Source organism: Scomber japonicus, chromosome 23, assembly GCF_027409825.1.
Source record: "Scomber japonicus isolate fScoJap1 chromosome 23, fScoJap1.pri, whole genome shotgun sequence".
Lineage (NCBI taxonomy): Eukaryota > Metazoa > Chordata > Actinopteri > Scombriformes > Scombridae > Scomber > Scomber japonicus.
Window position 1 is genome coordinate 18,679,726 of NC_070600.1, and position 24,153 is coordinate 18,703,878.

Genomic DNA, 24,153 nt, shown 5'->3' on the forward strand with positions numbered 1-24,153 from the left:
TTAAAAAAATAATGTGACAGGTTGCTGGTTCCCAAAGCCGTCTCTCGAAGCTGGTTCCCAAAGCTGTTTCTCATTTTTCTTTTACTGCTTTTGAAAACCATCAGACAAAGTCTACTTTTAACTGAACTGTAAAGTCCATGACAGATATCTCTGTAGACTTCGTAGTACTTTGAAGAATTTTCTCACATCACACAGCCAAGGTTAGAAATACAGTAGAATACATCTTTGAGGCCGTTCCTCGTAAATGGTTAACACTACAGTTGTCAGTGTTGTAGACAGATGAGTGATTGGACCTTGAGGCTTTGGGAGAGGCAGTTAAACTGGCTTTGCCGAATAGAAATGTCCACACTTCAGAGGCTCTAGGGAGGCGGGCAGAGTCAGGCGCCAGCAAACCAGTAATTGATTTGGGATGGAGGTCTGGTATGAGTCCCTTCTCCCTGCGGGGTTTTGGACAACACACCCATGCCTGATGAAATCAGTGGCCTTTGACCTCATGCCGTCACAGGCCTTTAATTGGCCAAACACTGATTATTGTTGGTGACACCAATTTACTGTTATGGAACCTACTGCACTGTAAAACAGACTATACTGGAATCTGTCTTTGGATAAATCATTTTATTGTTTACAGATTTTAAAAAAACACCAGATCCTCAATTCAATAATTAATAATTATAGTACTCAAAAAATAGCATGCCAACATGCTAAATAAGATTATGAACATGGTAAACACTATACCTGCTAAACATTTGCATCTTAGCATTGCCATTGTGCTCATGTTAGCATGCTGACACTAGCAGCATCAGTTAGTGTTGTCTTAAATCTACAAAAAAAAAAAATCTTGATATTTCTTGCTCACTCTACTGTGAGATAATGTACTCTACTGACTTTCAACACTGAGCAGTAGATAAAAGGTAAGATGGAGATCTACCTTGGGACCAGACAGGTCTAAGTAAGATGGAAGACTTTATCAGAGGAAACATGTTCCTGTTTCATCGTGTCTATTCTAATTCTGTGCTCTCTCATCTTTGATACAGAAATCCCAAGGTACCACTATCAAGTTAAAATGCACAAAGTTGATGATTTTTCTTTTTAGGAATTTTGTGTGTATACATGTATATGTGTTACATATTTGTTTGTGTGTACATTTTCTCCTAAGCTTGTGATTGATTGTAATTTAAGCGCATTGCAGCAGACACTTCAATGCCCCTGGCTCTCACCTTGACAACATCAATCTTTTATACTCTAAGAACCCCCCCTCCCCATACACACACACCCCTAACCCTCCCCTCACTCCTCCTCACAACTGTCCAATCTCTCCTTCATCACATAAACTCAAGCAGTCCTCTCAATCCAACATAGAATTGTGTCTAAAGAAAGATAAGGAAATCATGAGCCTACACAGTAAAACGCCCATCTTCTGCCTCTTATCCATCTTCCCCTCTTTCCTTTAGATGTCTGCCTTTGATGAGAGGTAGATCGACAACATCAAACAGGAATAACAGGATACGTGTTCATTTTTGCATCTGGCAAACTTCTCGTTTCTCTAATTTCAGCGCTGGAGATGCATCTGTAGCGCTCCATTCATCATGTGTTGTGCCTTTATGTCAGGGGTTGTGTTAGTGTTTGATCTCTGAGCTGGAGAAATTACAGACAATCTGAGAATAATGGTAGTGAAATATACGGAGGCATAATTATGCCCTCGTTAAAAATAATGAAGAGATATGTACTGTACTGAAGGCTGCGTGCAACAGCCAAGGAGGCAAGCTTTTGTTGGGGAAGTCTCAGGCTGCAGAGTTAAGTTTAATGTAAAGTAAACCCATCCATTGTGAATTGGAGTAATGGTCTGTTAATGTCCCCACTTTTAAGAAATCCTGCCATCAAATGTGACTCTTGCTTTGATATCAATGACTGCAGGTTGAAATTTAAGCTAAATAGTGTCAATAGCAGCCAAAGTCACTTTTAAATATTGTGTCATTTATCGACAGTCATGTCATTGATTGTCCTCAGGCTTCCTGTGCTGTGGAATTGAGAAAGCACATTGAGTTGCCATTGTGTATGAAATGCGCTTTATAAATAAAACTGCCTTGCCTTGCCTTGCTTTGGAATTCACAGCAAATATCTGTTGCTGAAAGAAATGCAATTGTCCTCCAGCTCCTTTTAAAACAAGCTGTATGAACACTGCTGAGTATATATTATGATGCACTGAATGATAAGATATCTAGGTTGCTTTGCAGTATGAAATTAACTAAAAGAGACCAACTGCGAAAGAGGAAAAACTTGCAAATTTAAAAGTCCTTGGTGACTCAGAGATTAAAGCATTTCCTAAGCCTCATACAGTAGAACCAGCATGTTGCATCTTTAATCACAGCATCATGCTAAGAGCACTCCACATGTATTGATTTTGTAGATGTTTCGTTGCTAGTCCCTTAAATAAGAGTGTATGAGGTGAAACATCCTGGCATATTTCAGTGGGATATTTTTTGTGCATAATATGTGGATATATTTTTTTGGATGGCTTCCAAAAAGAAATTCCAGTTTCATACAACTTTTGTTTTATTCTCATAGCTGTGGGGCTTCATTTGGGATCTTTGAATGCAACAACAGTGTCAGAGAATCAGACAGGGCCAAAAAAACACACGCTGCCAGGTGATTATAGGTGCAAAATGTTTAAGCCTCCAAATAAAGTTGCCTACATAAATTGACTAAACTATTGGCTTATTAACAACTTATTTGACTGCCTGAACCATCCTCTCCTTTTTGTCTTTGTGTTTCCAAATCAGCAATTAGTTTGGTGAGTCCAGTGTTATCATAACCAACACAAATGATGGCCAATTCTCTATTAAAGTAGAATAAGTTGATGATTGTTCTTTGTGATAGTAATGACTTACTGTGACAGCCCAGCTCTAGATTGGACAAAAAAAGAGAGACATGCACATGAGTTATATATTAAAAAGGCCTCCATGACTTAACTAAAAGAGAGAAGAACTAAAGCCAAAGCCAGAGGTGAGAGAGGGAGGCTGTGTCTCAAATGGCGCACTTGCACACTTCAAGCACTATGTTTTAGGGCATAGTGCGTTCACACTGAAGAACAAGCGAAAACTCAGTGCTCTGAAAGTACCCGGATGGTGCACTTATAACGGACAAAAAATCCAGTGTGAGATGATGGACACTACTCACACTAAACGGACGCCATTTTGCCTACGTAGCGGAAGGGGAGGGACTTTTTGCCCAGTTTTCTGATTTCAATAATGGCGGCCAGCAGCGACATGCAAGCCCGTCACTTCCGCTAAGTGCAAAACGCCAGTGCTCCATTTCAGACAATACTTACCCACGACAGTGTGCACTACAGAGGTAAGTGCTCAGTGCGCACTACGCACTACATTCTGGTGCACTCACGTAAGTGCTCCATTTGAGACACAGCCACTGTGTCAGTAATCCAGGTGAACTGAATCTCCTTGATAACCCAACTCTGCCTTCCAGGCTCCTCCAGAGAGCAGAGGGTCATCACCTACAGCACAAATATTTAACTTTTCATTTCATGGGAAGGATGTTTCTTAGAAAGATGCTATCTGCGTAGTTTTTAATGGTTTACATGCTGTAAATCACCATCTTACTCCCACAGGTTTCAGGCTCTGGAATGTCTTGTTATGGAAAGCACATGAGGCACCACCAAGTCTCATAGGGCTTCACTTTGATAATAAGAGACAAGAAGCAGCCAAGTACACTGTCTCCCTTACACTTCTCTGCCGTGAGGAAAGTGATAATAACATGGTGTCTGTCAAGGAAGAGCCTAATAATTGTTGTCAGTCACCCGTCTGACAGGATTATGACTTTAGGACAGTTGCTTAAGGTGCTAAAGCGAGACACGAGGTCCGCAGAACAAGATAATTATAGTGATCGTATCAGTGAGTGCTCACATGCTTCATGTTGGTTAAAGCCATGTTCCAGAAATTCCTGCGGAGAGGGGCATACTGTGATTTACTAGTATTGCATAAGAGGGTTGCACTTATGTCTTCATGCCTAATTTCACATTGAGGTTTTTAATATCCTCCAACATTCATTCTCTTTGTTTTGATGTGCATGAGGTAATCTGATCTTATCTTTAACTCTGACCTCTTGCCTTTTTGCCATCCTGCAGATTGTGGCCTTACGGGAACAGAATGCTCACATCCAGAGGAAAGTGGCGTCCGGAGATGGGGAGGACATACTGGAGGGTAGTGAAACTCAACAAAAAGTCCACAGCAAGGTGAGCTTCCTCAATAATAAACTGAAAATGTTTTGTTGGTTTGGTTAAACCTTCTCCAGGGTGCAAAAGTGGAAATGGTCATCTTTACCCGACCAGCATTTCACACATTTTAAGGTGCAGGATGTGGTTGAGCACAGCTGTAGGCTAATTAAACAAAAATATAGCACATTGTATGTTGGCAGGGTAAAAACTTTAATTTAGGTCCTGATTTATGTTGGTGAAGAAAGACTATTTTATGATGTCTTTAATTCTAAAATATATCACAATCTGCTTCAATAAACTCCCCATGCTGCAAAAACTCCCCCACTAGAAACACCAAATATTCATTTAATGTAATTATTTAAATTAAAAAATTGTTTTCTCCAGTCTAGTCACTACACTTCAAAAGCTAATAATAAATGCCTTTTTAGCTTCACATAAGCAATTGCTGGAAAAAAATCAATTCAGGTTAAAGATGCTTAAAACTAGATTGTATTTACTGTAAAGTCACTTTAGTTAACTAATATATTAGAACAGGACTCAAACGAATGTTCTTTTAATCCTGAAATGACATAATAATTTTTATAGCATCCTATCCGGGTAGTTCTTAATTTTATGCACTCAAAATATTCACACTGGGCCATCATACAGTACATCAACCTCATACACCTAATTTGGTACGACTGTTTCCTCTGCTGTTGAAATTCTCAGTGTAACACAGAAATATTTGCACATCTTCTGAAAAGGTTTGGATTGTACATGTAGCTCCTCAGCCGTTCTGAAGGTGACCGACAGTCGGGTGAAGACTCTTGCTGTGACCTCAGCCTCTCCCATTATGCAGGAGCACGCACGGGTCGGCATAGCTGAATATAAATTTGCCCCCGATTATTAATTTAAAGACTGAGGTGTAACTGCACCCACATGTAGTAGATTATACAAAACAGAGACCAACACTGTTTTATGTCAGGAGCATCAGAGCCCATAAAAACCAACCCCAAAGCACAAAGCAGACCCTAGAAATCCTTTTTACATGCAGACAGCAGCATCTACATCCCACAGAGGATACCTGGGTAGATCAATGGAAATGCTATTACTTGGCTGGTCTGCTGGAGGAGTGGGGTTGAGGGGGAGGGACGTCGACAGTCAGGAGAAGAAGAGTGTGGTGTGCAGATGGATGGGCTAATGAGGAGACAGCTCACTGTCTGCTCTGTTTTGTGAAGATTAAAGGAGTGAATATGATCAATTGTTTTTTTATTTGCAAAAGAAATTGCATGTGTGTGTCTGAAATATATAATTCTCTTAGTAAGGTGATTGTAGACCTTTAGTGAGAGGGAGTGGGGGACACATGCCATCAAAGAGGAATGACAACTGTGATCTGCAGGAGGCACACACATGCACGTGTCACCTAGTTGTCATTAATGTGACAGGTGGGAAGAGGTCAGCAAGAGGGGAAGAGGGAGTCAGAGGGAGTGAGGCTCTTGAAGTGCATATTGACCCATCGAGCTCTCAAACCTTTGACATGGATCTGGATCTGCCTGATAACCAGCTAATGCAGTGTGACAGATGAGGTCTGTTGCTGCATCATTTAAATTTTTCATTCGGTAAACATCCAACACTGGACTGGTTGGAAAAGCTTTTACTCTAGAGCGGGTCAGAATGGGAACACCAGTCTACTAACTCTTCTGTATTTTTTGATATCATATCATCCAAAATGTCTTACAGCCTTGTAAAAACGAAAAGGCTACTCTTAATTTTTTTAGTATTATTACCTGCATGATATCACTTAAACATATACAATATAAAACATTAATAATAGCATTTTAGTCACATGATAAATGCTATTTGAAGGGTCATTCAAACTTTTATATGTCCAAGTTTGCAGATTTTCATTTCTGCTTTCACCCCAATTTAAAGGCATTGAATGTAGTTTGCAGTTTTCACATTAATGAAAAAAGTTTGTTTAGCCATTTCAAAAGTATCTTTCCCCAAAACTGCCCCTGTTACTCTGAACAAACTGAACCTACCTGCTTGGCTTGATACCAGAAAGAAAATATCTAGTTTTTAATAGTTGTTATTTTTATTCAAACTCTAAAAATGCATTTGTCTAAACACTCTATAAACTACCCTGAAAACTGCTCATTTAGATTCTCATCCCTGATAATGTAGCTATAATAATGAGAGCCAGACTAACATATTGTATCATCTTGAGCAGTTGAGACAGTTTAGAATAAAGCAGAGCTACATCCTTGAAGTTGGTCCTTTTTACTGTACAAGAGTAGCCACGTGCCAAAGTGCTGGTATTAAAATCATTGGTGTGATTTAGTGGGTGCTGTTCCCTGCCTGGGTGCATCATTGATCACAAGCAGGAGGCTGAGAAGCCCAATTAGGTTTGTCCTCACAGATGGATGGCCGAGGACGGTCAGCTGGTCCTGATACAGCAGAAAGATGGAGAGGGATTAAGAATAAAGAGATCACTTTTCCTCAATCTTCACTTCATCTTCACAGGAACACTCTTCTCTTCACCTGCTTTATAGTAATTATATTTGAACATAAAGCACTGACTGTCTTATTTAAAAGTGGTATTCAGGCCTGTCAGAGTGAATGTGTTATTTATTTGTGATAATTAAGTTACTTTCTGATATATTAGTCTAGGCTCTAAGTCTCTGTAAATTGCAACCATTAATCTACCTCATGCAGAGACCTGGGGAGATTCAAACAGTGAAAAGTCAGCAAAATCTGATCATATTACTAATACAAGTGTCAAAGCAATTTCTTCAATGAAGTCTGAATTTATCCTCAGTCTTTGTCCCCATCTAAAATCAAAGCCAAAGCCTTGAGCTCCTGAAATTGAATTTATCACTGTTAATGTGTGTAACTCTCAAAAGGAGAAATACAGTAATATGTACAGTGGGTGCAAGAGCAATTTTTAAGGCCTACTCTGCAGGAAACCAGGGCAAGACAATAAATCAGAAAAGACATATCTTTTTTATCTCTGTCATTTTCAATTTTCTTTCAAATGTCTTTTTCTACAAGTTGGGTTTATTGTTTGAAGCTTCCAAATATTCTAACTTTCAGTCTTCTTGAAGTTAAAACACTGGTGCTATGAATTATAAAATGAATTGATTTCACACACACACATATATATATATATATATATATATATATATATATATATATATATATATATATATTTCTTTTATCTCACCAACTTTAGAGAACATCAGAAAAAATAGGAATACCTTTATACAGTATCTGCCCACCATAGTTGCTAAGAGCAAGATACCAGTTTCTCACTGAGCACTGTAGCTGTTTTCTGTCTAAATTATACACAACACATGCTTTCATCGTGTAGTCTTTGATTTTTATGTAATTTATACACTTTTGATAACTCCAAATCACCTACTCCTTTTGTCCTATTATTCATAAAGGTAATAGTTATACATTTTAATCCATTGACATCTCACACTGGCATCAATACCTCAGGGTTTATTCAGTTATGTTGGTTTTACTCAAAACTCAAATTGTTACTGAAATGAGTGAAACATAAAGTGAGAAAGTCAAAATATTGTCCCCAGAATAAGGTTGATTGTGTGCTCCATCCCAGTTATATATCTTTGGTCAACCTTTCCTTTCATTTCTGGTCAGCTTTTCCTCCATATGAACCATTTCCATAACCTCGCTATCTGATGTCTGAGAATGTGTGATGTAGAGTTAAATTATTTATCAAATTCAAGCTGATGGTGCATTTGCCTCTTTGCTCATCTCTCCCCCAGCGTCTGTCCAATGGCTCCCTGGAGTCGGCCCACGATGCGAGCCAGGTGGTGGAGCTGCAAGACCTGCTGGAGAAGCAGAACTATGAGCTGGCCCAGATGAAGGAGCGCATGTCCTCCCTCTCCTCCCGGGTCTCCGAGGTGGAGCAGGAGCTGGAAACCGCACGCAAGGACCTCATCAAGTCAGAGGAGATGAACAACAAGTACCAGAGGGACATCAAAGAGGTTACAGCACACAAAACGCACACTGTGGATAGAAAGAAGCATGCACACACACATTTGGGAATAGCAGTTACATGAGGGACATCAAAGACAGCAAGCAATGGCCTAAAAAAAGCATATATTAGCATATAGTGTCACACTCTCTCTGTCCCTATGACTGTATGTATCACTCAAACACAAATACATGCACAGTCTATTCAAGCCACACTGCTTTTTTCAAGTATAGCATTAAAAAAAATGTCTTCCTGAAACAATCACAGCAAATCCTACAAATATACAGTAGATACAAGCTCCAGTTGTCCACATAAACATTTCTCAAGGACACACATTCATACTTGATGTTGAAAAAAAAAGCTCCAAGTAAAATAAGCATCTGTCTCTACATCTGCCACCGGTTGCTCCTTAAACATTTTCAAGTGTCAATATGTGAAGTATAAAATCAGACAGTTAAAATCCACTTTCCTGGTAAAGAAACGAGAAAGTTTCTGTCATAAATTGGCAATTAAGATTCCAATCATAGGCCCATTCAATATGTGTGTGTGTGAGATGAATGCCAGTGAAGTGGACTGCATATGAATATAAGTTGATCCCCCTACAGCCCTCAGCTGAAATTGCTATTGATTGTTAACGATGCAGGCAGAGGTGGTGATTGCAGACTGGCAAACACGGCCTTATCGGATAGACTGTGTGTGTTATTACACTGCGCTGCCTCCTCTGAGGGCAGCAGTTTATTCAGCTCTCCTGTTGACTGCTATTTTTTTTTTGTGCTCGCATGGGTTTGTGTCTGCAGCAATTCCCCAAGCAGGAAATTAACTCTCAGAGCTTCAGAGATAATGTTGCTGTCACAAGAGGGAACCTCGTATCATAGAGGCAGTGTGAGATAGAAGATCAGAGCTTGGTGTTTCTCCTTCATGAAGCTTTATTGTTTGGCATATTTATTTGGTATTTCACTCCTGTGTAGATTGTACTGTGGTCAGGACAAGACTTTTATTTAGTCAGCTTGCAGCTCTATTTTGTCTTCACATTCCAGGTTCAGTAACTGTGTCTGGACATGTGATTAAAAAATGTAGCTGTAAATTTAGTTTCCATACTCATTACAAAAATGTTGTTCTAATAACATTCAGCTGCTGTGTTTGAGTTATATTTGACTCCACACTGTTATGAGGACATTTTACACTGATGTAATAGACGTTTCTATATTAGTTACAGTTTGTGTCAGTCATGTTTCAGAATTAAGTTATGCAGGGATATAACACAAGCCTGAGCAGATATTAAAAATTAAGCATGCAAAATACATTTGAGTTTAAAAAGTGCCAAACTCAAGTTCTGCCAAACTTTCACATGACCAAAAACAGCTGACATTTAGGAGAGGGGGTGACCTTCATAAGAACACTATTAATCTTAATTGTTGATTATTCTGCTGTTCTCTAAATACTATTTTTGTGACTGTGTGCAGGCGATGTGTCAGAAGGAAGACATGGAGGAACGGATCGTCACTTTGGAGAAACGCTACCTGAGCGCCCAGCGAGAGTCCACCTCGGTTCATGACATCAATGACAAACTGGAGAACGAGTTGGCTAATAAAGAGGCATTCCTCAGACAGGTCTGTACAATCAAAAGAGTGGCTTTGACAGTTCTACTTCTCTTTAAAAAACTTGGATTTCTTTCTTTGGGTCCAGGTGGTTACTCAAATGAGAGCATTCCTGGCTGAAATGCCCAACATTTTTTTGACAATATGACTGGATTCAGGGCAGAATCATGCTTGCAGCTGGTTGTCTAAGCTAGATAGCTAATGTCAGTTAACAGGGCCCTTTACAGCTGTTCAACAGAGGGTTTGGAAATGTAAAAACCTCTTGACATTTTGTCAAATAAAGTGAGGGCAATTTATTGTATTACCTGGGAAAGAATGGTTTTACTTTAAAAGTTCACTTTGAGCAAATACACATGGCTCAAAGTCATCCTCATAATTGATGTAATGCTGTATGATCAAACAATGGTACTGATTTATTATCTTTTGATGATTCTTTGTGATTCATTGCAGCCAATTAGATAAATTGCCTGGCCATAGAAGATTGAGTGACATTTTCATGAGTACAGGCTTAAACACCAGCTGAGCTCTGGAAGGATAAAGTGAATGTCATACAAATATGAGCAGAATAAATCACGCAGACACCACAAGACACACAAGCACCATTCAGCTTTACTGTGAGGAAAGTAGCTGAGACACGGAGCAATTTTTCTGTTAAATTAGCTTCAACAACATTTAATCTCTCAGTCTGCTTTTCCCTTCTGGCTTATATACAACCAACCATAAGAACATAATCAAGGTGACGACAGGAACACTCTTCTATAAAACATAAATACATCCAGAAACCTTCTCAGAAATGAACCCTAAAGCCTTTAGGTTCCAACTCCTGCTACCACACACACACATTCTTCCTCTCTCTGGCTGTGTAATGAGTTTACTTTTTGTTGTGCCAGCAGCCAAACCCCACCGATGTTTGAAGATGAGTTGCACAGGGGGTGTAGGCTTGGCCGATGACACATAGGAATGGGGGAATGAGAATAAATGGCAAGCAAAAAAATATGGATGAAAGGGCACCTAGGGAGGAAATTGCAACAAAGACGCACTGCCGCTCTTTCCCAGTGTCATTTAAAACATCAATGGGATGGTGATAGGGCTACAGACAGAAAATATCACTGACATACACAACACAACACAGCCCTGGCCCACTCCAGTCTAATTATTGCATATTGAGCTGCCAGGCCCGATGCTTTGGGGAGCAGAGCATCTGTCACTGATGGCATAGGCTGCCAAGCCATCCCCAAAAGTCTTAAAACTGATCAGAGCCCTGAGCAAGGCGGGGAGAAAAGTATTAACACACAACCAGGAAATATAAGTCACTCATGGCGGTTTCGAAGCTGGGTTTGATTTCTGTCTTTATAATGGCAAGTACTGTATCTGAATGCCTAATCAGGACAATTACCGTTATCTGCTGACTAAAAGTTGCCACTGTCACTCTTGGCAAGTGCAGAGAAGCTGCTATTCTGCCTCTGTGCTATTTTGAAGAAGGGTTGAGGCAAACAGCCAGAGCAAGTCCTCCTACTAAAAACAGATAGCTGTGATTTCTATTTTCTACTAGGTGATGATGCTCTGCTTATATTAAAAAAGTGAAACAAATCTCAAATACTTGCATAGAGATTCACAAGACTTTTATGTTATATTCCACCCCACATACTGTCAGGACAAATGGGGACACAGCATTGAGACTTTAATTGACAGTAACTTAACACCACACAAAGCATTAAGGCACCAGTGGAAGTGCCTAAAGAATGGTTGAACAGCTTCAGAAACTCCCCCCTGCCCACACATCTGAACTGAGGGAGCTTCATCCATCAATTTCTATTACTTTAAATCAGACTCAGGTGTGAGAAATGAGAAAGTAGCTGGAGTTTAAACTTCTTTCAAGCTCCCCTCTTCAACTATTTCTGTTGTAACAAACTGGTGCAACACACAAATAGCTTCAAGGTGAGACTGTCTTCCCATATTTAATCCATTATCTCCTCTCACCCTTTTACATGACAGTCAGATTTTCACCCTGCCTTTGTGTGTGGCTGTTCAAAACAACTATCAACACTTTTGCCTTCTTTGTTTCACATAAAAAAGATTCTGAAACAGTGAGGAGTAACTTCATACATACATACAGTTATCCAGATTACATTTGCTTTAAGGTTACTAATAGCTTTACTGTTTAATATTTAAGAGCTTGGTCATATCTTGTAGATCTTAACTCTAAACCTAATGATTTTTGATGTGTGTGTGTGTGTTGTGTGTTTATGTACAGATGGAAGAGAAGAACAGGCAGCTACAGGAGAGGCTGGAGCTTGCAGAGCAGAAGCTTCAGCAGACCATGAGGAAAGCCGAGACGCTGCCGGAGGTGGAGGCTGAACTGGCCCAGAGGATAGCAGCCCTCACTAAGGTAGGAAGACGCCAACATGTAAAGACACACACTGTACTGTTGACACTGCACTGTTCCCACCACAGATGCCCTCCTCTCTAGATGTTTCTGTACCTATGTGTAAGTGTGTTTCAACATGTCCCTCTCCTCTTCCTCGGCCACGTAGTCTGACTCCAGCTCCTCTTCCTCCCCTGATGATTATCACTTTGTTATGGAAGCTAAACTCCAAGACATGAACTCCATTCTTAGGAAGGTAGTCCCACAGGGCATCACAGCTACTGCCAACTCCTGTAGAGAGCAGATTTCATTCATTTATCTTATTAGTGTTTTGTGGCGAGTGTGTTTACTGGGATTCTGCTCTGGCTGTTCTACCACCACGGGACAGCTGCATGGCACTACTGGCTGGAGCTCATAACTTGGCAGTGCTGGAGCAGCTCTCTTCCTCTTTCATTCTGTCCTTTGGTGGCCTCGTTCTCCATCTTCTTCCTTGTCACTCTTTGTTTCAATCAGCTCTGTGTCCCGTTACGCTTGAAAACAATAGATCTCCATCTTTTAGTTTGGGGTAGAGGCTTTTGGCTTGTGTCGTCGCCACTGCTTTTCTTTGTCAACCCTCAGGCTGTCAGAAACCCAGATCATCGTGCCCTCTTTTGTCCTCTCTATGCTGTGTGATCCATCTGTAGGCGGAGGAGCGTCACGGAAGCATTGAGGAGCGAATGAGGCACTTGGAATGCCAGCTGGAGGAGAAGAACCAGGAGCTGCTACGGGTGAGTCACAGCGGAGGCGTTGTGCCAAGCTACGTTAACCAGGCAGCCACTCCTTCATGAGCATGACAGCTTGAGGCGACCGTGACTGATGTCTTATTTTCCAATGAGACTTGACCCAGTGTTTCTCACACACACACACACACACACACACACGCTACTGATAAGTTGATTTGCAAAGTATTCATAAATGACACAATAATTTGTAGCTCAATGAATAACTTTATATTAACATATTGATGAAATGATCTTCAAAGTCACATTTGATTCCAAGTAAGGTGTTGCATACAGTCGTCCTCGCAGGATTAAAGTTGTGTTGAATCAAACCAAACTTAATTGAACTGAATTAAACATCATAATGAGAAATGATACTTTGTTGTTGTCGGGAGCGTATACCAAGTGATCATTAAATAGGAAGAACCCTAACCCTCATGTCTGATGTCTAATATGATTATATTTTAAATATCAGCTTTGATATACATTGCTTATTGTACCAGGTGTTCATTCCTAGATACAGTATATACATATATATATAAAGTTACATTTATTTTTACCTGAAACAGGCTGTTTTGTATGGAGGCAAGCTTTTTAAATATTATAATCAACTGAATACCTAATTGAGAATTTAACTGAAATATTTGACTTTGAGTACCAGCTGTCTGAATTTATGTGGTTGGAATTCCCTCAAGTAGTGAAGTTTTGACTTGACCTCTTTTTAGGAATTTATGTATAAAAAAATAATGCGTCCGATACCCTAGACATAGGCACGAATTGCTTTAATTAATTAGTCAAATTCTGGTCTAAAAATGTAGGTCAGGTCAAAGCATCTGATTAACATTGCTCCGACTGGATTGAAAAGGAGATGTTGAAACAGTGAGGAACACCAGCTTCATGCCAACAACAAAATAACACTTTAAACTGCAAAATCCCCCTCCAAGATTAGACAATTCTCCAGAATACCCTGCCCGTAAGTTAACCAGCAGCTTTACTGCAAATATTTGAGGCCTTGGCTGGTAGATATATGACTTTGGAATACAACTCTTTAATCTTTCTACTTTGTTATCCCTCCAGGCTCGACAGAGAGAAAAGATGAACGAGGAACACAACAAGCGTCTCTCTGACACGGTGGACAGGCTCCTCACAGAGTCCAACGAGCGTCTTCAGCTCCACCTGAAGGAACGAATGGCAGCTCTAGAAGAGAAGGTTAAAGATGGCAGCATATCATATAATATCAGTCCTGTCCAATAAATGTTAAGAGGTGGTGGATTTTCCCTAATAACCCTTTTTTCTCCTTGCAGAATGTGTTAATTCAAGACTCAGACGGTTACAGGAAACAGTACGAGGAGTCAATACACGAAAAGGTAGGTCGCAGAGGTCAAGAAATTAACATTAAAAAATAATGCTATACATTTTACATGAGGTTGTCTTAATAAAGTACTTTTTAATAGAGAAATAATGAGGTTGGTTATTTGCATTAGTTTAATTTTTATTATAAATCTCTGTTGTTGAATATTCAGAAGCTTCCCGCATGAGGAAGGATAATGAGATGCATTTCATGAGCAGTATAGAAAACACTTGAAGGTATCGCTCTGTCAGTTAGTATTTGGCAGCATGGAGATTATCACTCCCACTGGCTTTCAACCACATCACTCCACAGTGTTGACATGCACCAATATGACTGTTGTATGATTTACTGTTATTATCATTTTTTTGGGCACGTAAGATCACAGAGGAGTTCTGTAAATGACATCTTGTCAAACTCTTTTTTTTTTTCCAGACGCAGCTGGCAGAGGAGATAGATAAACTGAGATCAGAGCTGGACCAGTTTAGATTGAGGGCAGGCTCCCTCACAGAACCCACCCTGTCAAGGTATTTTGGCTCTATGTGGCTATGCATGTGTGTGTCGGTCCATTAAGGTTTGATTTATCCATTTTCGCAGACTAATAATGTTTTTACCTCCATCACCATACATGGCTCAAGACCACTAGACCCTAAAAATCTTAATGAGCTTAATGAATGGACTATTCATTGAGCTCCACCCTTCCTTAAATACTGTTACTGAAACTATCAATCTTATTGCTCACATAGTACAGTAATGGTGGCAACATTTTCACCTACAATTGTCAGTAATTTCCAACACAATGGGTTCATGATTTCAGACAGAGGTAGGCAAAGCAGATATGTAATCTCCAGTAAATGCTAACTAGCAGTTAAACTCCATTGGCTGGTTGAAAATGCTTTAAAAAAACAAGAATTTAGCAAAAGGTGTCCAATTTAAAGTCCAACTAAATGTGCCTGCTCTGTTATCATTTGTCTTGTTTTGTTCTTTAGGGGAAAAAATCAGAGAGGGATGATTAAAAGTGATTTCAGTTGCATTTTAAATATACACTTGGTGGCTACATACATAATGCTAAAAACATGAGGCTAAAGTTTAAAGTCCCAGGCACAAACTCAGCATCCACATGAACTGATAATCCAATGTACGGATTCCAGTAGTTTTGGAAGCTGATATTTAATCTGTCACTGATGTAACAATTACTTTTCACTATTATTAGAAACCCTGGTATCACTGAACTCTCCATATCTATTCTTGGATGTTTTTTAGCTTCCCTTTCATGTTGCATGAAGTTATAATATTACAGCACTGATGTGTTGACAGTAGCAGCCTTAATCTCCTCCATAGACAATTTGCAGCCATAGTGGTTTGCATAATAAGCTCTGTTCCATCAAGAAGTACACTTTACACCACATCATGATGCATGATGACTATTAGATATGCTTGAAGAGAGTAGGTACAAGATTTGTGTGGTTTACTGTCTGCATAACATTTTTTAATTTAAATTTTGTAATCTGTCTCACTTTGGCAAAATCCCTGTTTATACAACAGAAGTGTTAAACAGTAGTTCATCTTTAATGTGAGCCCAATGAGATGTTGCTGTACACTTTACTAAATAAAGATCTTTCCCAGGTCTCATCTGGACACATCAGCCGAGCTTCGATTCTCGTTGGGATCTCTGGCTGAAACCCAGTCAGACCACTACCGCTCAGCCAAGGTCATCCGCCGGCCAAGAAGAGGTCGAATGGGTCTGCGGGAAACCAAGGTGTGATGCATAAAATTTGTCTGCCTTCGATCTTTCTATGCTTAGAATAAGGTTTTCTACTTTTATAACTGCTATTAGTATTGTTTTGTTAGAAGAATCTCAGCTGTTCGATCACCACTGGTTTTCAGTTTCAGCTCAGTTAGAATAGAAAATAGTTTTTGGAGCAGCCATCAGTAGAAATCTTCCTGAAGACCCTGAGGCTGTAACGCAGCAGTGTGCTAAAATTCTCCAATGTGGCAATATAATTATATCTTTGGTAAGGATGCTAAAATCAGATTAACATCTTGTCCTTTTGTTTCCTTGAGAATCCTTCAATTCGGCATTTTTATGAATATGTATTTTAAACTGATTTTTTTCTGGGTTATTGCAATTTTGGTAAGAACAATGCCTGTGTCAGTGTAGCAGGGGGGAAGTAGGTTCAATACAGTAGGAGGAATGAATTATCAGCAGAGGAGTGTAAGTGGGCTTCAGTAATCAGATCAGCTCCTCTCATCTTTTTTAAGCTGTCTTTTCTTTATTCTTATTGGCCAGGATGGTAAAAAAACAGCTTCTCCCAGGAAAACATTTATCCAGGAAGTTCAGAGCACTAAAGGTCTACTTTTCTAAGTTTAATGCACATTAAATATGAATATACTGCAAATACAGACAACAAATACAGATCCAAGTGTAGACTGTGTCTCCTAAATTAAAGTTTCAGGAGCCAACAAACCCACCATCACATCATTGATTTCCAGGCATAATAAGGCACTTTTAGTACCATCAATGTTTTCATACATTTCTTTATATGCCTATATTTTTCTTTACTAAGGTGATTAAGAAGGTTACAGTCAGTTAATTAAAATGTATTATATTAACAAGCAGATAGATAGACATCAGTCCTGCAAATGTATTGGTTTATTTAACCAGAAAATGGCATCACTGACCTTAAATATGTCTTTTACAGGAGTGTCCTGGTCAAGATAGCAACACCATAGCAACACCACCTAAAATATAAAACATAGATTTTACAATTTATGCAGTAATTGCCATATAATGATTTGTCCTTTTCCCACTTAATCTCTTCATCTTCCTTATAATGACTTAAACTTTATGAACTTGTGTGGAATAGCTTGAAGTAGTCTGATGTTCATAGTCTGTCCTTCTCTCTACGTGCAGGCTAAGTCACTGGGGGAGCATGAATGGCGTTCGCAGCAGCTCGGGGTTCTGGGAGGCCATCACTTCGAGAGCGACACAGAGATGTCAGACATCGATGATGATGACAGGGAAACATTGTTTAGCTCCATGGACCTCCTCTCACCCAGCGGCCACTCTGATGCACAAACCTTGGCCATGATGTTGCAAGAGCAGCTGGACGCCATCAACAAGGAGATTCGGTACCTGACTCACCCTGCAGTATAAACTGAATATAAAAGGCCACATTCCCAGACATATTGATCTGCTTCCTTTTACTTATTGCTTTTTAAATCCATTTTATTTCAAATCCAGTTAGCATGTTGTTAAGATGATGTCCTGGAGACGTAGTCCTATTTCAGATTCCTTTTGCCTTTGTTTAGATGTCTTAAAATAATTCTGACATAGGGGTGATATGCTGCTTTTGAATGGGGTCCTGTTTGCAAAGTACACTCACCCCATTCTTAGCTTCTGAAAGTGATATTCCACCCCAAATATATCAACATCTGTCTCTGTGGTAACTAATAACACCCTCAGTATGTTCCAGACATATATTCATACATAGATACATTCACAAGCGTGTCAATTAATTTTAGTGGGGCATCACTTAAAGGTATCAGTTTTCAGCATGTCTATGAATTGCTCTTCCTCACGATTCTCCTACAGACTGAATTTTTCGGTGAATGTGGTCTGCCTCTTGTTAATGTTGTAATAATCTTGTACTGATAAGTATTCATAACCCCAGGCACAAATACATCTTATTTCAAAGGGTGTTAATGTGCCTTTTGGCCTTTGCTAATTCACATCCTCATCCATAGACACAGTTCTTCATTTCTTTTTGGAGGAGTTAATTCAAATCTGATGGCAGATAGTGATCATGAATCCTAGGAGTCAAGCTCTCAGCTAATTGCAAAGTTAGAACTTGGGTATGGTTAAAACTAATGACCTGACTTTTATCCTTTTATCTCCTAATTACTGTAATCCCCCTTATACTTTAGTTATTAAATAGGAAGTCCAGGAATCTACCCTCATAGGTTAAATTGTGGAACAGTGATGCTCATATCAAGCTATCCTTTTGGGTACTTAACACCAGATATGTATACCAGAGTCATTATTATTCAAGTCAAGCTGGAGACCTACACTTATATAACCTTTTTGCTGCACATACTGTATCTCCAACTGACTTCTCCTCCTCCCTACAGGCTGATACAGGAGGAGAAGGAGTCGACGGAGCTAAGGGCGGAGGAGATTGAGAACCGGGTGGCCAGCGTCAGCCTCGAAGGCCTCAACCTGGCCCGTATGCACCACGGAGCCTCCATCACTGCCTCAGCCACCGCTTCCTCCCTTGCGTCCTCCTCTCCACCCAGCGGACACTCCACCCCTAAACTTGACCCTCGAAGCCCCGCTCGTGACATGGAGCGGATGGGGGTCATGACACTGGTAAACTATTTTACTGCTTACAAACAGATTGTCTGTCTTACCACCAACCTGCCCCTTACAAACATTCATCCCTTAGAGTCTAAATACAGAAGGTCACAGGAACAGTGCAACAACCCTCCCAAATAAGTAACACAACTAAGTTTCTAGTGTTTTCTTAACATTTAATAGATTTCCAATTTGAATCATTTCTGAAAATGACAGTATTGTTTGAAAAAAGTGGTGTTATTAAAGAATTTTTCAGCATTTTATGATTTAATATTTGACTTGTGGGCAGTAAGAGCTTTTTAATTAGGTCAGGTGAATTAGCTCATTAACGCTTTTCATTAAATAAATAGATCTAGAAAACATAGTGCCAAAAATAATTAAACTGCATTTTAGTTATTTACATGTGATGTCAATCAAAAAGTTGAGTTATTAATCAAAAAGTTTAGTTATTAACTCTTACAGCGCCACCATCAGGCCTTTCAGTATACCTTTAACCCCAAAACACAAAATGTCTCATACGAGATCAAAATGGGAAAAACTTTTATCAGATTTTTATATTTAAAAATGGTGATTACACAGTGTCATGGATCATTTCACAGAATCTTGTCTTTAGTCCAGGACTAGTCTTAATCTATGTCTGAGAAACTGGACCAGTGAGAGCAACAAATGTGAGATATGACATGTTTTCCTATGAGACAGCCTTTTATGAAAGTCACTGATTCTCCCTGACTCTGACTCAGAATCTGTCATGCCTCGAATGATGGACTGAAATACCTGTAAGGCTGTGAGGGATTTACTGTGCTTGGATCATAGGCTATTTGATTAAAGTGTAAGCATCTGAGTACTTTGAGCGATAAGCGCACATAAAGAAGTAGATGTGTAGAGAGATGTCTTCTCTGTAATATATTGCTCACCTCCTTGTACAAAGCATATGTCCAAAGCCTCCTATGTGTGTGTTATGATGTAGGTGGTGGTTGTAGGTAGGCTACAGTATACTCACAGTCCTATATTGAACAAAACTTTGGTAGAAGGAGATAAGGAAGCAAAAGGAAGGCAGCCATTCTGTCAGGGAAGCATAAAGTGTCTGTGTTTGTTAGACTTGCAAATTTTTGAAGGCTTGGCATGCAGAGAAAGTCGTGACAGAAACTGTCTTGCTCTGTCAGCGGTTATTATGGAACCCAGGTGTCAAAAAGGATGGTTTATAGTTTCACCCAGAATAGACAATAATATTTTCTACCGCCCCTGTCTCGCTCTCTATCTCTCTCTCTCGCAATGTTGACCTGAGGCTTAAACATTCCAGATGTGCCCATCAAGAGGATTTCCTGAACACTACAGTGCTAAAAATATTCATATATGCCCCCATAATCTGGTACAACCAAAGAGGGATATAATGTGAAAATGTCTCATTTGCTCAAGAGCTTTTAAGGGAATAAGGGTTTGATTTTATTGATTCATTAAATGTCCTGTTTATGCATCCTTCATCGTCCCCTCAGTATTGATCGGTCAATTTGATGGTATTGGACAAAGGCTCATGAGCATCTAATGGTTTATGATATTCAATGAGCCAACAGTCTTTCATTTATTACCATGATGGAATTGTTAATGTTTTTGTCCATGCTTTAGCTCATGGATATTGACAATTTTCTTTTCTTTTCTGAACAGCCCAGTGATCTGAGGAAACATAGGAGAAAGGTAAACACAAATATGAAATGATGGTTCAATATTATGTTTCCTGTAATTACATCTAGATGAATAGGTGTCACATCTAACCACATCCCTTCCCTTTGCCCTCGTCCCTCAGATAGCAGCGGTGGAAGAGGATGGCCGCGAGGACAAGGCCACCATAAAGTGTGAGACATCGCCCCCTCCAACGCCACGCACCGTCCGAATGACACACACACTGCCAGCCTCCTCGCACAATGATGCACGAGGGTAGGTGTCAGCTGTACAAACATTGCTTCAAGGCAGAGATAATCCCATTGGTTTAGATTTTGGTTTGCCTTGTTTGACTCCTGCTGAATGTTTAATGGCTACACTCTCATTAAGGCTACAGTTTATCAGTAAGGGAGCTTTTTTTACTGGGGGTTTTGTTCAATTGTATGCGTTAATTAGTCTCAAAGCTTGTTTGTTTTTGGGGGTGGTTGGGTTTTGAGACTAATTAAACACCATTAATCAATCAGGTGGTTGGTGGTTTGATCCCCGACTCTTCCTGTCTGCATGTCAAAATGTCTTTAGGCAAGACACTGAACCCCAAATTGCTCCAAATGGTTGCACCAGCACTTTGTATGGTAGCTTGCCACCATCAGTGTGTGTGTGTGTGTGAATGAATAAGTGAGCAGCAAAAAAACATTGTAAAGCAATTTGGATTTGGATAACAATGCTACTGTATTTACATTTTATTTACTCTCTTCTTTACATTTTTCTGAGCTGTATCCTGGCAATGTGTACTGTAAAGCCAATCTCCAAACCTCCATCTTATCTTATGTTGTGTCCACAGGATCGTGGCCTCTCTGGAGGCTGAGGCCAGCGCCCTGAGTAGTGTAGCCAGCAGCCAAGACTCCCTCCACAAGCAACCGAAGAAGAAAGGCATCAAATCCTCCATCGGGCGACTTTTCGGCAAGAAGGAGAAAGGCCGAATGGGACATCTGGCACACAGACAAGTCATGGTTGATCCACAAGGTTGGTGCTGCTCTGAGAAGCTTTGGGAGGAAGGTTTTGAAAGCTGTATCTTATTAATATCGTATATATGAAATATCTTATTTGCCTATTTCTATTCAAAAATTCTACATTGACTTGTATTGACTTGACTGGTATTTTGTTTCTAACCAAAATGTTGTTTGTTGTTGGGGTAGAACAAGTTTATACAATGGGACACTAATACTCTACTGAAAGTCAGAGTGGTAATATTGCAACTACAAAAACAAACCAAAATGCTACTTAATGTTATACACACACAGCTGGAAATGAAAAACTTCAAATGCATCATATCAGTGGTGAATGACTGAAATGTTTTTAATACAAAAATAGATAATAATGGTCTAATAGCTATTTGTTTTATTGTATTAACACTGTGCAATAATTGTTCAAAATCCAAATAATAAAGTTTGATTTTTGAATTGATTTCCCAGCCAAAAAAAGGCGATCACAGATAAAGTTCAGTTATTACTTTTTGTTCCCACCTCATAAAACAAAGCAAGGGGTTCAGAAACATAAAATGTTAATCAAAGGCAAATACAGAAATTTCAAAAAAAAGAGTATTAGTTAATTTCAGATTATATTCACTGATATCTTGTGTTCCTCTTTCCAATTTCAGCCACCATGATGGACGCTGACATGGCAGGCCAGGAAATGGGTGTAGGCAAGCTGGGAACTCAGGCTGAGAAGGACCGCAGATTGAAAAAGAAGTAAGCTTTCATCCAAGGGCCACCTCCCTTGTCGCCAAAACAGAAATTTCAAATAGCCTCTTAGTTAGAGTCTTGAAACACACAGTTAGGAAAGAGAAGCCACTTAATATATCTAATAGTGCACATGGCTTTATAAAACATAGGGTCATATTTAAACCTTGTGTTTGGATGTAATATCGCTGTATTATCATAGAATGTGCACTCACATTACAGTATATAGTCTAATCTGACCTTTGACAAAGACAGTGGCTGTAGCCTCCACATGCTGTGTTACCTTTAGCTTTCTCCCTTTATGAAGGCACAGCTCTACTGTATGTATAGTATATAAAACTATAATCCATGCTGAGAATAGGATCAATAGAAAGCAGAAGCTGGATCACTATCAAGGAGCAGAGATCAGCCTCACTGTTTTCAGATAGAGAGCCAAAATCAAATTATTGATCCAGGCTGAAAAGCCAATTAATCTCACACAAAGCTACTTTGTCAATTTGGAAGATATAGATGTCTTTCCTAACGTTCCACCCATAGATTACACCCTGAGTCAGATCGGGTGTGTCCTGCCGACCAGGAAAAGGAAGAACCCCTTGCACATCAAATCTTTCAGCAGGAGTTTTGCAGAATGTATGTGTGTGTGTGCGTGCATTTGCCATGCCTCAGTGCCAAATGATGAATGTCATTTGCTCGAAGTGCACATCGAGTTGTCATGACGAATAACTTTGCCTCCCATGTAGTTGGTCAATAGAGAGTATCGTTCGTTGTATGTTGACAAATGTGTTGTTTTTCTTCCACTGCACTGACTTCTTCATAGCAGTGTCGAGGATTAAGACCACACCACCACCTTGCATCTTGGTGCCTCCTCCACACTGCATGCCATTAAGCTGCCTGCACTATTTCCATTTCAGCATCTTGATTGATCAATACCGCTGTGGTTCTCATTGTCGGTGTGGTTTTTATTTATTTATTTATTTATTTATTTATTTTTCTTCAAAAGGTTAACGACAAGTAACTGAATGTAGCTGAGCATTTGAATGTAAGACCATGGAGGGGAGGTGGGGAGGGTGGAGAGGGGGGGGTCTTGCTGTGTTTCAGTGCATTTCTCATCTTCTCTGCTGCACGAGATGTGGTCAAGACTGCATTGTAGAAGACAACATTATTTTTTGACTGGTCTACAGATGCTCCCGTTAACGAATGTCCTTCATCGTGAAATATGTGTGTGTGGGTGTGTGCGCGCATGTGTTTTTTGTTTAGAGCCGTACGGTTAATTGCCTATTAACTCATTAACATTTGTGTACTTTTGTCTCCCCGTCGCTCTCTCTTTCTCTCTTCTTTGCTCTCTGACTCTTTCCTCTCTTACCCTTCCTCTCCCTCTCATCATCCTTTGACTCTAACAAAGCGGGTAAGTTGTGAGGATGTATAACTGACCTCCTGGATATGACCATTGTCTCAGCCATATGCCCTGTCTGCCATCTCTCTTGTCTGTCCGCCATCCGTCCTCTCCTGAAAGACCAGTGCCAAAGCTGACATCTCTTATCTATCTATTTATCTCTCTATACCTCATGGCTGTTAACGACGCCATTGCTTTCTTTCTTTTTTTTCCATTTACCATCTGAAGATGTTTCTTCCCCCCTTCTTACAGTTCAATGGCAGCTGCATCCATGGCTGGACAGAGAATGTGCCGCCGCTAAACTGGGGCCCAATTTTTATACCTGGAATGTCTTCCTCTCCTTATATGTGTCTTTCTATCTATTTGTGTGGAATAACCAGCTGCAATATCTGGTTATGGGAATGTCAAATGTTATTTTTGTTTGTATGATTTGTCATAACTGTTTCCTTACTTCCCTTTCCCCAGCTATGTTCAGTGGATGTATTTCTCCATGCATTAGACCTGGCCTGAACATAAAACATGAGCTATCCCCATGTGCTGGATAGATAAGACAGTGAATATATGTCGTTGTGTTTGGTTGAACACATTTCCTCTGTCACCTTTAGGCTTTTGTATGCCATCTATGCTGTGTTTAAGTGCCCTTTCACTGTACTGAGGCCTTTAACGCTGAGTGCTCCATGTATCATGTTTATTACTAAGCCCACTCTTTTCATTCGTCAAGTTCTTTGACAA

The 24,153-nt window shown here is 39.8% G+C and overlaps 1 protein-coding gene across 3 annotated transcripts in view; it reads left to right on the forward strand.

Moving 5' to 3' along the window:
* Nucleotides 1-24,153, forward strand: part of ppfia2 (PTPRF interacting protein alpha 2) — a 140,842-nt gene that overhangs the window by 105,123 nt on the left and 11,566 nt on the right. For all 3 annotated transcript variants that reach the window (XM_053343940.1, XM_053343941.1, XM_053343942.1), the window contains 15 exons: nt 4,139-4,246; nt 7,999-8,220; nt 9,674-9,820; nt 12,063-12,197; nt 12,857-12,940; nt 14,009-14,140; nt 14,236-14,298; nt 14,715-14,806; nt 15,906-16,038; nt 17,194-17,411; nt 18,411-18,648; nt 20,296-20,325; nt 20,435-20,565; nt 21,131-21,280; nt 21,945-22,037. In XM_053343940.1, coding sequence (XP_053199915.1) covers nt 4,139-4,246; nt 7,999-8,220; nt 9,674-9,820; nt 12,063-12,197; nt 12,857-12,940; nt 14,009-14,140; nt 14,236-14,298; nt 14,715-14,806; nt 15,906-16,038; nt 17,194-17,411; nt 18,411-18,648; nt 20,296-20,325; nt 20,435-20,565; nt 21,131-21,280; nt 21,945-22,037 — 1,976 coding nt within the window. The remainder of the gene's footprint in view (nt 1-4,138; nt 4,247-7,998; nt 8,221-9,673; nt 9,821-12,062; nt 12,198-12,856; nt 12,941-14,008; nt 14,141-14,235; nt 14,299-14,714; nt 14,807-15,905; nt 16,039-17,193; nt 17,412-18,410; nt 18,649-20,295; nt 20,326-20,434; nt 20,566-21,130; nt 21,281-21,944; nt 22,038-24,153) is intronic.